A 14,464-nucleotide genomic window follows, 5' to 3' on the forward strand; every position below is an offset into this window, starting at 1 on the left:
CTCTCGTGAATATACAATTTATGTCACTGGGTAACATTTAGCTCTTATGAGGCTAAAATAAAGCTAGTATAGTGAAGAATTTAAAGCCACAAAATGAGTGGATAAAGTGTTATTATTCTCTCCTTTTTAAGAGATGTTCCTTCTCTCTCTTAATTTATTCCTGGATAGAGACAGAGAGAAATTGAGAGGGCAGGAGGCGATAGAGAGACAGAGAGACGCCTGCAGCCCCACTTCAGCCTTCATGAAGCTTTCCAAACCCTGCAGGTGGGAACCAGGGCTTGATCCCAGATCCTTTTGCACTTTAATGTGTCCACTAAAGCAAGGGCACCACTGCCTGTCCCCGAGTGTTAGTACTCTCCAACGCTAACCATGGTTAGAGTATCAAAACTTTTGGGGGGCTTATTTGGAGAGAAAACAGAACTTTGAAGGAGTCCTAGCTTCCTAGAGCCAGCAGGCTGATGCTCTCAAAGCTTCTCATGCCAAAAGTCAGAGCTTTTGAGCACAGTGAAATCAGCGCGGAGTCTGGCTATGCCAGGAGGCATTGGAGGAATCTGAGACTATAGAAACCGCCCCTGGTGAGTCTAAATTGGGTCACATTTTGGGAAGCCCCTCTGGTTTAAGATCCTGACAATTAAGAGCAAGTAGTTTTCTTTGTCTTGCTGGCTCACTGTCCTCTGGAAAAAATGTCAAAAAAAATTATAGACCCTCTGTACTGTAGAATGTGTGTGTGTGTGTGTGTGTGTGTGTGTGTGTGTATGTGTATGCAATCCATTTCCATGCCATGCTGGGGCCCTTGTCATTTCTTACAGCATCTCTGAAAATACCCAAGGACCACCTGGTACAAATCATTTCCGTGTGTGTGTGTGTGTGTGTGTGTGTGTGTGTGTGTGTGTGTGTGTGTAAACCTAGAAGCTATTATAGTCCCCGCAGCCCGCAGCTCTGTTGTTTCTCTGATGAGCGGGGACTCCCAGGAAGGTGTTTGCATTTGGTCCAGTTCCTAATTGAAGCATCCTTGTGTAAGCACACTTTTAAGTTCCCACTGAGACTTTCTTAGATTTCCGTCACTGTAAAGACAAAAGACCTGGCTTCAAACTTAGACCACATTTTTCTAAAATGTAAAAAAAGCCTTCAGTGCCTCACTTATCCTTCTATTTGCAAACAAAAGCCCTATGTCTTCTGAGCCACACAGCGGCCAGATGCACCCGCAGGGCTGAGAACGGCAGTGTCCGGAGGTTTCCTCCCCTCCAGTGCAGTTGGCTCCTAGACTTGATTTTACAGGCCTCTGAAATGTCAAAATTAATTCCTAAGGTTAAAACAGGATTGTTTATAATTTCTTACTTAGAAATTCTTGTGATTATCTTTGTAAAGACTGACTTTGTTTTGAATTTATTTATTTTGGGATAGAAACAGAAAAACTGAGAAGGAGAGAGAGGGAGAGAGAGAAAGGATGAGAAGGAGAGAGAGACAGAGAGAGAGAGAGAGAGAGAGAGAGAGAAGTCTGCAGTACTGCTTCAGTTCTCCTGAAGCTGCTCCTGTCCAAATGGGGATAAAGGCTTTGAACAAAAGACTCTGAGCATTGTAACCCCACTCTCAATTTCTCTCTGTCTTTATCCAGTAAAGTAGGGGGAAAGGCCTCCAGGAGCAGTGGATTTGTGTTGCTGTCACCGGAGCCCCAGCAATAAAGCTTTGGCATTTGGCATTCATGGGCAGGCCTATGTTTTTGTTTTGTTTTGTTTTTTACCCGCGCACTGATCAGCTCTGGTTTATGGTGGTGCAGGGGATTGAACCTGGGACTTTGAAGCCTCAGGCATGGGAGTCTCTTTCCATAACCATTATGCTATCTACCCCCTAGACCTATGTTTGAGAACCTTGCTGCAATCCTTGTTCTATTCTGCTCCCAAGAAATATCTCTCAGAAGCTCTGAGATAGTCACATCACTCTCAACTGTTTACAGACCTCTGCTGATGAACTTGCTAGACATGGTCTGGACCTGAAGACATTTTGGGCTGACAGGCTGGTTCATTTACACTCAAGTCTGCCAGCCACACTCCCCACACTCTCCAAGATAACTCTCTGGTAACTCAGAGTGCCAGCCATTCCTCCATGCCAAGCCTGTCTCCACTTCTCCGTTCTGTTCTAGCTCACACGCTCCTTCTGTGGAGAATTCACTTCCCCACTTTCTCTGCCTGGCAAAAACCATCTTGCCTGCCTCTTCCCTTCACCCCATAGCCATGGTTAGTATACTATCCTTTTCACAGCCAGAGGTCCCTGGTCCACCCCTGGGAGGTAAGTCTGAGTGGCACACAGCCAGGCATTTGAGCAGGTAGTTCCACACTTGTTTATCCGGCAGCCTCTTAAAAAATATCATAGGTGGGAGTCAGGCGGTAGCGCAGCGGGTTAAGTGCATGTGGTGTAAAGCGCAAGGACCAGTGTAAGGATCCTGGTTCGAGCCTCCGGCTCCCCACCTGCAGGGGAAGTCACTTCACAAGTGGTGAAGCAGGTCTGCAGGTGTCCGTCTTTCTGTCTTCCCCTCCTCTCTCCATTTCTCTCTGTCCTATCCAACAATAACAACATCAATAACAACAACAATAATATCTACAACAACAAAACAAGGCAACAAAAGAGAATAAATAAAAAAATAAATATTAAAAAAATCTTTTTAATTAGCCTTTAAAAACAAAACAGGAAAGATCATAGGTTAGTAAACAGAAGCTAATATCTATCCTCATGCGACCTCCCAGTTCGCCAGCTTCATCGAGAGTTCCTCAGAGCCGGGTCCAACGTCATGCAGACCTTCACCTTTTACGCCAGTGAAGATAAGCTGGAGAATAGAGGGAACTATGTCGCGGAGAAGATATCTGTGAGTAAAACCTTCCGTGGCGTCCTTAGGTGGTCTCGCAGGAGCAGAGCTGCAGTGATGACCACGGTGAAATATCTATCTCAGATCCCCATCATCGCACCTTTCTGCTGTGTTCTTCTGAGAGCAGCTTAGCCCTGAGCAGGTGCAGGTCCTTCTAGGTAGAAAGCGTTTGATTTCGTTAACATCCCGCAGACCGCCTCTAGATTTGTTGTTCATTATTACTGTGGTGGCGACTGCAAATCACTCAGCATGGAACTATTTTATTCCATCACGGTCATTTTTCTGGAGCAAAAGTGCCGCTAGAAATACACGACGGAGATGTGGGCACTTCAAGGGTAATTCTGTTGAGTTTCCCGTGGGGATGTAGATGTGTCCTGTCTTCACCCACTGTAGGGACAGAAGGTCAATGAAGCCGCTTGTGACATTGCCCGGCAAGTGGCAGATGAAGGCGACGCTTTGGTGGCAGGAGGTGTGAGTCAGACACCCTCCTACCTCAGCTGCAAGAGTGAAACTGAAGTGAAGAAAGTGTTTCAACAACAGCTAGAGGTCTTTATGAAGAAGAATGTGGACTTCCTGATAGCAGAGGTAAACAGAGATCTGATCAAAGATGACACAAGGACGCCCGGTTCAATTTCTGTCTTTGCGTTTCACCAGGACCTCGTGGAGTTAGGTACTGATAGAAGCAGAGCATTCGTGAGTTTGGAAATTGTATTTCCAGGGGCCAGGCGGTGACTTGTTTGGTTCAGTGCATGTATTACCATGTGCAAGGACCCAGGTCCACGTCCCCGGTCCCCACCTGCAGGGAGGAAAGCGTCACAAGCGGTGGCGCAGGGCTGCGGGTGTCTCTCTCTTTTTCCTTCTCTACCTCCCCCTCCCCTCTCAATTTCTTTCTGTTCTATCAAGTAAAATAAAGTTTAAACTTTTTTTAAAAAAAAGAATTATTTCCCTTGTGGTCCGGGAGGTGGCGCAGTGGCTAAGGCACTGGACTCTCAAGCATGAGGTCCTGAGTTCAATCCCCGGCAGCACATGTACCAGAGTGATGTCTGGTTCTTTTACCATAGTGTTTTTTTAACCCTTTAGATTCCAGTGCACAGTAGGAAATCACCAGGCCAGGCAAATGGCTCAGCGGCAGAGCACATGCCCTGAATATGTGAGGCCAGGCTTCAGTCCCTGGCAAGGACCTGAGTTGGGGGTGGGATTGTTTTGCTGACTCTTATCTTGCAAAGACGACACAGTGTACCCTTGTATCAACAACTGTACTGTAATTTATTAACCCCCTTCCTCCCACTTAGAATAATCAACTAATTTAAAAATATATATATATCACTCTTCTGTTTCAAAAATATAAATGGATTACATCTCAGAGTTTGAAAAGCACTAATCAAGGAATAATTCAGTTCTTAAACAACAGCCTAAGTTTTCAAAATACTTGGGGAGAAACAAAATCTTAAGTCCCTTAACTCTCTCTTATTTCAGTATTTCGAGCATGTTGAAGAAGCCGTGTGGGCAGTGGAAGCTTTGAAAGCATCTGGGAAGCCAGTGGCAGCAACCATGTGCATTGGCCCAGAGGGAGACTTACATGGTGTGACCCCAGGAGAGTGTGCAGTGCGTCTGGTGAAAGCAGGTGATGATGGGGCTGATCAGTTTGCATTTAGTACGTCTTTTTTTAACCAGAGCCCTGCTCAGCTCTGGTTTATGGTGGTGCAGAGACTTTGGAGCCTCAGGCCTGAGAGTCTCTTTGCATAACCATTATGCTATCTACCCACACTTGCATTGAGTACATCTTTTAAAAGAACATACAAATGCATGTGTCCCTCTGTGAATCTAGACACATCATTTTTATTAACAAGAAAGCCATTCATTTACTTTTTCTAGGAATTCTGATGTTACTGAATCCCAAAGGGGGAAAAAAATTAAAAAGAAACACACACACACACACATGCCAGCCCACTGAAAGGAAGGGACAGCTATGTCTATGCTAGGGGGTTAACATGTAGACGTGGGGCCTTTGAATGACAAGTGTGTGTGGGGGGGACTGTGGTAGGGGCCAGGTGGTGGCACGCCTAATTGAGCACATGTTATAATGCACACAGACCCATGTTCAAGCCCACGGCCCCCACCTGCAAGGGGAAAGCTTTGCTAATGGTTAAGCAGGGCTGCAGATGTCCCTCTGTCTCTCTTCCTATCTCCCCCTACCTTCTCGATTTCTGACTGTCTTTATCAAATAAATAAAGATAATTTAGGGGCCGGGTCTTGGCACACCTGGTTGAACATACGTATTACAGTGTGTGAGGACCCGGGTTCGAGCCCCCGGTCCCCACCTGTAGGGGAAAAGCTTTGCGAGTGGTGAAGCAGGGCTGCAGGTGTCTCTCTCCCTTCCTGTCACCCCCTTCCCTCTTGATTTCTGGCTGTCTCTATCCAATATAAAGATTTTTTTATAAAAAATTTTAAAATGACCACAAAATATAATTAAAAAAAATTAATTGTAGTATAGATACACCACAGGACATGACTCAGCTATTAAAAATGCATTGTCTTGTATGGAACCTGAAGACATCGTGTTAAATGAGATGAGCCAAAAAAAGAGACAGATGAATAGAATGATCTCACTTAAGGAAAGACTTAACAAGAAGGGGCAGGGAGTGAGTTCACAGAGTGAAATGCGGACTGGAAATGGTGTATTGCATCAAAGCAAAGGACTCTGGGAGGGAGGGGGCTGAAGAGAACCCTGGGATCCTGGTACTCAGAGAAAAAACCTGGGTTGCAGGTGAGAGTGTTGACAGAAAGCTTTGACGAGGATATGAGAAATTGTTCTCATGTGTCAGTGACTGCTCTGTAAGCCATTAGCCCTTCCCCAGTAAAACGGATTAAAAAAAAAATTTTTTTAAAGAAATACCCAAAAAAGGGCACAGGTAGATAGCATAATGGTTATACAAAGAGACTGTCATGCCTGAAGCTCCAAAGTCCTAGGTTCAATCTCCTGAAGAGCTAACCAGTGCTTAGGAAAAATAATGTGCTTTTATTTTAAATGATCGAAAGTAGGAGTCTGAAACATTAATAACCTTCAAGTCACTTGCCCTCTTTGCCAATGTTTCCTCATTCTCATGAATTCCTGATATGCTTTCTTTTTTATAATTGGTATAATAAATCAAAAAGTCCTTTGATGTGAAATAGTTACCCCTTAATTTATCTTTCATATGATTTTCATTCCATATATTGGATTTTATTTCAGTTGGGAAAAACCTGCAGACTGCTTTCCAGGCTGTCTTGCTTTCAGCCCAAAAGTTCTGTCAACAGTAGGGTCTGACTTCCATGTGGAACACTAGTTGACTATTTGCTTAAAGTTTTTTTTTTTTGTTTTTTTTACCAGAGCACTGCTCAGTTCTGGTTTATGGTGGTGCAGGGGATTGAACCTGGGACTTTGAAGCCTCAGCCTTGGGAGTCTTTTTGCATAACCATTATGCTATCTACCCTGCCCTCATCCAAGTCTAGGTATTCATTTCATACATGTTATTAAACAATAACAATTATTTAGATATAGGATAAAATTATGGGATCTTAACTCTTACTGGAAATATAAACATGAGGGACAAGCAAGTTAACTTGTTTCAGTGGATCAAAGGAAGCCATCACACCCCCACCTTTGTTAACTAGCAGGAATTCTTGGCCTGCATCAAATCCTTCTCTTGATGTTCTGTTCAGAGTCGGTGGTCATAGTGATTTTTATCACTGTGCCAAGCCTATATCTTTCCTAGAACTTTTTATATCCTATTTTGCCCAACGCTCACTGGATTGTAAGGTCCAAGAGGGCAGAGACTGTCTTTTTATTATCATTATTTTTTTTTCTTTATTGAGGAATCAATGGTTTACAGTTAACAGTAAAATACAGTAGTTGGTACATATGTAACATTTCTCAGTTTTCCACGTCACACTCTAAACCCCCACTCAGGTCCTCATCTGCCATCCTGTTCCAGGACCTGAACCCTCCCCGCCACCCAAGTCCTTTACTTTGGTGCAGTACACCAACTCCAGTCTAAGTTCTGCTTAGCGTTTTCCCTTCTGTTCTTATTTTTCAATTTCTATGAGTGGGATCATCCCATATTCATCCTTCTCTTTCTGGTTTATCTCATCACATGATTCCTTCAGGCTCCATCCAAGATGAGGCAAAGAAGGTGAAGTCACCATTTTTAATAGCTGAGTAGTATTCCATTGTGTATACACACCACAGCTTGCTCAGCCACTCATCTGTTGTTGGACACCTGGGTTGCTTCCAGGCTTTGGCTGTTACAAATTGTGCTGCTAAGAACACAGGTGCACACAGACCTTTTTGGATGGGTGTTTGGTTCCTTAGGGTATCTCCCCAGAGAGGAATTGCAGGGTCATAAGGAAGGCCCACTTCTAGCCTTTTGAGAGTCCTTCAGACTGCTCTCCACAGGAGTTGGACCAATTTTTATTCCCACCAGCAGTACAGGAGGGTTCCTTTGCCCCCCAAACCAGAGACTGTGTTTACTTGACTTTGTATTGAGTACCGTATGCTTAGCACAACACATAGCAAATGACAGTTCCTCTACGCAGCATTCACGTACTAACTTGTGCGTCTTCCAACAGTCCTTCAAACTCTACTTCCCTGCATTCTCATCTAGTCATCCCTATCCCAACTGGGGACTACTCTTAGCCACTGTAGCACTTCCTTTTTATGGTACCCACTTGGATATCCCAAGAGAACTTTTTAAAAAAAATTTTTAAATATATTTTTCCCTTTTGTTGCCCTTGTTGTTGTTTTTATTGTTGTTATTGTTATTGATGTTGTTGGAGAGGACCGAGAGAAATGGAGAGAGGAAGGGAAGATAGAAAGGGGGAGAGAAAGACAGACACCTGCAAACCTGCTTCACTGCTTGTGAAGTGACTCCCCTGCAGGTGGGGAGCCAGGGGCTCGAACCGGGATCCTTATGCTGGTCCTTGCGCTTCACATCAAGTGGTTTAACTCACTGTGCTACCTCCTGACTCCCCCAAGAAAACATTTTTAAGTCCATGACAATGTTAACAGGGTTCTATAGTCAAATATATTTATTTATAAAAAGCTTAGACAAGTGAAACAGGCCCCTGTGCTCAGAGCCTTTGCTGTCTGCTCATTGTTGGCAGTCTCCAAAGAGAGAGTAGTAATCAGTGGGGAGCCATGTACACTGGGTTATAAAGTCCTCACTACCGGGGATAAAGTTCTATATTTATTTCTTTATAATCTAGTCCAAGACTGTCATGTCTAATAGATATCCAATAAGCAGCCAACGTAATCAATTCATTAGTGCAGTGGCATGAGGAAAGGAAAAATTATGCCTGCAGGGGGAATGCTTCATAAGAGGTGAAGCAGGTCTGAAGTTGTCTGTCTTTCTCCTTCTCTCCCTCACCCCCTCCTTTCTCAATTTCCTTCTGTCTTATCCAATAAAATGGGGGGGGGGGGGGGAATGGCCACCGGGAGCAATAACTCTGGAGGCAAAAAAAAGAGAGAGAGCGAGAGAGAAGGAAAGATAAACTATGGCTGTAGAACAGACTCCTCTCCCAAGGAAACGTAATCAAGAGCCAAACATGGTCTTAAGAAGATGTTAAGTAAGGTGTGAAATATACAAGTCTAGTGGCGCAGTGATAAGGCTTTGGACTCTCAAGCATGAGGTCCTGAGTTCAATCCCTGGCAGCACATGTGCCAGAGTGATGTCTGGTTCTTTCTCTCTCCTCCTATCTTTCTCATAAATAAATAAAATCTTTTTAAAAAAAGTCATCCTTGTCTTAATATATATATATATATATATATATATATATATATATATATATATGTATGTATGTCTAAAATCCAAAGCAAAAGTTCATGTTAAAGGAATTTGCGGAGGTTCTGGATATAAGTAAAAACAAAAACAAATAAAAAACCTGGTTCTGAAAAGTAAATATAGGCAGGAAAGAGGAAATGTCCTGGACACTGGAGGTTAGGACTTTCAGGTCTGAAGTTCCAGGTTTGGTCCCTCACATCATATAAGCTAGTGGGACGTTCTGCTTCTCTCTTACTCTTGTTAAAGAAATAAACCTCTAAGACTAAGAAATGCTTAAAACATTTTTAAATTTTTTTCCTGTATTTATTGGTTAGAGATAGCTAGGAATCGAGAGAGAAGGGGGAGATAGAGAGAGAGAGAGAGAGAGAGAGAGAGAGAGAGCTGCAGCACTGCTTCACCACTTGGCAAAGCTTTCCCCCTGCAGGTGAGAAGGGGATGGGGGGGGGGAGGGGCTCAAACCCAGGTCCTTGCACACTGTAACATGTGTACTCAACAGGGTGGGCCGCCACCCAGTCCCTAGAAATGTTTAAACATTTTAACATAAATTTAAAAAAAACCAAGTTTGTTCCCACTAAGTCAACATTTTTTCAGGAAAGTTTTGTAACAATGTATCTGAGGAGTCTAAAATGTAAAAGGAGTCTGTCAGACCAAAATACTGATAGGCGATAGCTACATCTATTAGCTCCTCAAAGAACTCTGAGGGTTTGTTTTTTTTCATTACTAGACACAACGTTCCTTCAGAAAACATGTTTCAGAAAAACTTTTGTCCTAAATTACATTCTGCTATTGTGCCCAAGAAAGTCAGTGATATTATTAAATTGACCTCATGAAGGAGAACACTGATTTATTCCTCAAGTGCAGCCGCAGTCTAGCAGCTGGAGGTTGTTAGGGAATCACCGTGCTTGTGATATGATGTCAAAGAGTGAAAAATTGACTACTGAAATTTGAAACTAAAAAAACTCTAATAATGGTTTCTTTCTCTTTGCTTTTTTTTTTTTTTTTAATAAAAAAGATGGACAGCCAAGTGTGTGTAAATGACACTTCAATTATACTAGACTCTTCAAAGCTCTTCTCACAGAAAGCCCTCGGCTGCCTGTTAGTAATCATTCTCTCCCAGAGGGATGGCAGGTTTGCAGGGGAAAGGACCAACTCCTTGTTTGCAGTTCACTGTTCCAAATAAACGCTCCCTGACTAAGAGAGGAGAGTCGAGCCTGCTGGTGTCTGGTGAACCGCTAAAGCCAAAACCTTCTCCTCCGCAGGTGCTTCCATCGTGGGCGTCAACTGCCATTTTGACCCCACGATCAGTTTGCAGACGGTGAAACTCATGAAAGAAGGCTTAGAGGCTGCCAGACTGAAAGCCCACCTAATGGCTCAGCCCCTGGCCTACCACACCCCTGACTGTGGCAAACAGGGATTCATCGATCTCCCAGAATTTCCCTTTGGTAAGACGCGGTCTGTGCTTGATGAATCTCAAAGCTACCGCCATGGAGCTTTTCATAGTAAAGACATGGCTGTAGCTTCATCTCTTGCCCCCGGTTTATCTCTCTCTCTGTAGCCCAAAACCTCTTGGTAGCAGACAACAGCAGAAGGGAAAGATGAGGCCATTAGACAAAACAAAACAAAACAAAACAAGACAAAACAAGCAAACAAACAAGCACCAAGCTCTCTGAAACAGATAGGCAACATCAAAGGTGAATACGAATGTAGGCTGACACCCAGTCAGTCACACTTGTAGAGTGTTTATTTTCCTTTGGTGACCCAAAGGTTAGTTTGTTCATTTGTCTGTTTCAAAGAATGCCCTCCTGGGTGGAAGTCAGTCAAGACTGTGGTGCTGGTTCCGGTTCTGTTGTTAAGTTGTGTGACCTTAGCAACATACTTTCATTCTTATGGATCTGACTTCTCTCATCAGAAAAATAAGGTTAGACACGGTGATCTCCAAGACTCTTTTTCTCTTCTGTTTTGAATGTGGTTGAGAAGCAAGGGATTTGACGTCATTATTGAGATACTAATAATAATACATTCAAATGAAGAGGTCAAGTAGAAGTGAGGAAATACCTCAAGTCCAGCCAGAGGGAAAGAGCATGTGTAGGAAGTGGGAGTGAGTCTGTCTTGAAAATGGAGCTGTCGGGTCAGCAGGCCCAGAGTGTGGCCAGCCTCCTATTTCACTCAAGCGTTCTGTACCACAGCCTGTAGTTCTGTAGGACCTCTCAGAGATGTAAGAGACTCTCACGCCTGAAGCTCCAGAATCGCAGTTTCAATCCCCCAAACCATCATAAGCCGGATCTGAGCAGTGCTCTGGTAAAAAAGCAAACACTGCAGAGAGAGAGAGAGAGAGAGAGAGAGAGACAGAGTGTGTGTTCTCACTACACAGCAGCTGCCTTCCCCTTGCTGAGTGTTCCAAGAGAAAAACAAGCAGAAGCCACGACTTTTATTTTATTTATTTATTTTTCCTCTAGGGTTCAGGGTTCCCGCTGAGGCATGGTGCCATTTTCCCCCCATTTTATTGGACGGGACAGAGAGCAGTTGAGAGAGGAGGGAGATAGGGAGAAAGAAAGATAGACATCTGCAGACCCGCTTCACCACTGTGAAGTGTTCACCCCTGCAGGTGGAGAGCTGGGCTCGAACCCAATCCTTGAGCAAGTCCTTGCACTTTGTACTATGTGCGCTTAGCCGGGTGTGACACCACCCAGCCCCTGAAGCCATGACAGTTATGATCTAGCCTCAGAAATCACAAACTGCTGGGAGTCAGGCGGTAGTGCAGCAGGTTAAGTGCAAGTGGCGCAAGGTGCAAGGACCGGTGTAAGGATCCCGGTTTGAGCCGCCTCCCTACCTGGCGGGGGGTCACTTCACAGGTGGTGAAGCAGGTCTGCAGGTGTCTGTCTTTCTCTCCCCTTCTCTGTCTTCCCCTCCTCTCTCCATTTCTCTCTGTCCTATCCAACAATGACATCAACAACAATAACTACAACAACAATAAAAACAATAAAGGCAACAAAAAGGAAATAAATAAATATTCCAAATTAAACTAGAAATCACACACTGTTCCACCTGTTGTATCCTGCTGGTCTAGCAGACAAAGGTGACAGTGTGGGAGGGGGCCGCAAAGATGAAAATCAGTACAGGACAGAGGTACTGGGACTCTCTCAGAGGATGCCGACGACCACAGCATTCATAACACAGTGCAGCTGGTCACTTTCTAAAGTTTCAAGTTCAGAGCTGAATATAGACAGTTACAGTGGGTGGCGTGTCGGTGGGAAAGGATCCGAGTTGAGGCGTTCTGCAGACGCCTCTGACAGGGAGATGAGGGCTTGTCCGCGTGTTCAACAACTGTGCTGAAAAACACTACCCGTCCCCAATAAAATGATAAAAGGGGGGAATGATCCATTATAATTGCATTTTGAACATGAAAACAATTAAGACACAAAGCTATTTATTTTATAGGACTGGAGCCCAGAGTTGCAACCAGATGGGATATTCAAAAATACGCCAGAGAAGCCTACCACCTGGGGGTGAGGTACATCGGCGGGTGCTGCGGGTTCGAGCCCTACCACATCCGGGCCATTGCAGAGGAGCTGGCTCCAGAGAGGGGCTTTTTGCCACCAGCTTCAGAAAAGCATGGCAGCTGGGGAAGTGGTTTGGACATGCATACAAAACCATGGATTAGAGCCAGGTAAGAGCCTTTGAACTCTATTTCCCAAACCAGATTCATGAATAAGTCCAACTGACGACATTATACTGTTGTGCGATTAAAAAAAAAAAAAAATCAGGGAGTCGGGCAATAGAGCAGCGGGTTAAGCGCAGGTGGGGCCAAGCGCAAGGACCGGCGTAAGGATCCTGGTTCGAGCCCCCGGCTCCCCACCTGCAGGGGAGTCGCTTCACAGGCGGTGAAGCAGGGCTGCAGGTGTCTGTCTTTCTCTCCCCCTCTGTCTTCCCCTCCTCTCTCCATTTCTCTCTGTCCTATCCAACAACAACATCAATAATAACTACAACAATAAAACGAGAAGGGCAACAAAAGGAAATAAATAAATACATAATTTTTAAAAATCAGGTATCCTATTGAAATTCTTTCACTAAAGTATTTATAAAACAGCCTTGTGGAATGATTCCTGGAAAAAGCTTTAAGAAAATAAGAAACAGGGCTTGGGGGTGGTTAACATGGTTAAGTGCATGTATTGCCATGCACAAGGAACCAGGTTCAAGGCCCCACACGCAGTGAAGCAGTGCTGCAGCTGTCTCTCACTGTTATCTCTCTTTCCTTTTCTGTCTCCCCTCCCTCTGGATTTCTCTCTGTTCTATCAGATAAAATAAAGTTTAAATTAGAAAAAATTTAAGAATATAAGTAACTCCCTGGTCCCCACTTGCAGAGGGGAAGCTTTGTAAGTGGTGAAGCAGGGCTGCAGGTATCTCTCTGTTTCTCTCCCTCTCTAGCTTCTCCTCCCCTCTCAATTTCTGTCTCTGTCAAATAATAGATAAAATTTTAAAATACATATAAGTAACATAAGTTGCACTGCAAGGTGATTTCTTGAAATCACCGTCAATATGATGGACGCTAGCATGGGGTCAATTGATTTTGAAGATTTAATTTTAACAAATACTAAGAGCCCGCTGAATATCGAACAGGGTCCTTGGAATTGAGAATACGGTGACTAAGTTAGGAAGGTCTTCATACTCAGTATTTATATTCCAGTGGGGGGAGTGAACAACTCCCCTGTTTTATTGTTTCCTGTCAGGTCATATGAAGTTTCCTGTCAGGTCATATGAAGGACAGTGGGACTACAGTAGGGGGAAGAAAGCGGTGTTTCATGCTGGGGAAGCCAAAGTTATTATGCCACAGCAGCGGAGACATGGGTTTTTTTTTTATTTTTATTTTTTTAGATTTTATTTATTTATGAGAAAGATAGGAAGAGAGAGAAAGAACCAGACATCACTCTGGGACATGTGCTGCCGGGGATCGAACTCGGGACCTCATGCTTGAGAGTCCAAAGCCTTTTCACTGCGCCACCTCCCGGACCACTACATGGGTTTTTAAACTGTATCTCTGAACAATGAAGGAGTCAGGTGGCGGCACACCTGGTTGGCTGCACATGTTATAATGCACAAGGACCCGGGTCCAGACTCCCAGATAGATGAAGAAGATCCATCATGGATAGAGACGCTTCCAGTGGAGGGGATGGGACACGGAACTCTGGTGATGGGAACACTGGAATTATACCCCTATTATTATTGTAGTTTTGTAAATCAATATTAAATCACTAATAAAAATAACCTTTAAAAATAAAGAGACTAAGAGAGGGAGAGACAGAAAGACAGAGAGACACCAGCATCACTACTCCACTACAATGTGAAGCTTCTCCCTGCTGCAGGTGGGAACCAAACTTAAACATGTATCAGCAGTGAAGAGAATGACTTGTCTCCCTAACAGAAAGAGATTTTAGGGGGGGCCGGGTGGTGGCGCCCCTGGTTGAGTTCACATGTTACAGTGCTCAAGGAGCCAGGTTCGAGGCCCCGGTCCCCACCTGTGGAGGGAAAGCTTTGCAAGTAGCGAAGCAGTGCTGCAGGTGTCTCTCTGTCTCTCTCCCTCTCTATCTCCCCCTTCCCTCTCAAGTTCTGTCTGTCTCTAGCCAATTAATAAAAATAATTAAAAATTTTTTTAAAAAAAAGAAATATTTTAGCAGGGCTCTAGGACACTGAATCTCCGAAGGTTAAGTGGGCTTCTAGAAGGCAGGACACAGGGAAGGATGAAGCGCCAAACACAAGTAGTTCAAATCCGCTTAGCCAACAGTGAGCA

General features: G+C 44.2%; 1 protein-coding gene and 1 long non-coding RNA gene across 3 annotated transcripts in view; one reads left to right on the plus strand and one right to left on the minus strand.

Moving 5' to 3' along the window:
- The window catches only part of LOC103109924 (betaine--homocysteine S-methyltransferase 1), a 30,367-nt gene that overhangs the window by 13,777 nt on the left and 2,126 nt on the right, over positions 1–14,464 (plus strand). For both annotated transcript variants that reach the window (XM_007519049.3, XM_060201078.1), the window contains exons 3-7: positions 2,742–2,860; positions 3,254–3,445; positions 4,337–4,484; positions 9,939–10,121; positions 12,118–12,346. In XM_007519049.3, the coding sequence (XP_007519111.1) occupies positions 2,742–2,860; positions 3,254–3,445; positions 4,337–4,484; positions 9,939–10,121; positions 12,118–12,346 (871 nt within the window). The remainder of the gene's footprint in view (positions 1–2,741; positions 2,861–3,253; positions 3,446–4,336; positions 4,485–9,938; positions 10,122–12,117; positions 12,347–14,464) is intronic.
- The window catches only part of LOC132541293 (uncharacterized), an 88,461-nt gene continuing 77,516 nt past the window's right edge, over positions 3,520–14,464 (minus strand). The window contains exon 3 of the long non-coding RNA XR_009552444.1: positions 3,520–3,656. This is a non-coding gene — a long non-coding RNA (uncharacterized LOC132541293). The remainder of the gene's footprint in view (positions 3,657–14,464) is intronic.

Source organism: Erinaceus europaeus, chromosome 11 (assembly GCF_950295315.1).
Source record: "Erinaceus europaeus chromosome 11, mEriEur2.1, whole genome shotgun sequence".
NCBI lineage: Eukaryota > Metazoa > Chordata > Mammalia > Eulipotyphla > Erinaceidae > Erinaceus > Erinaceus europaeus.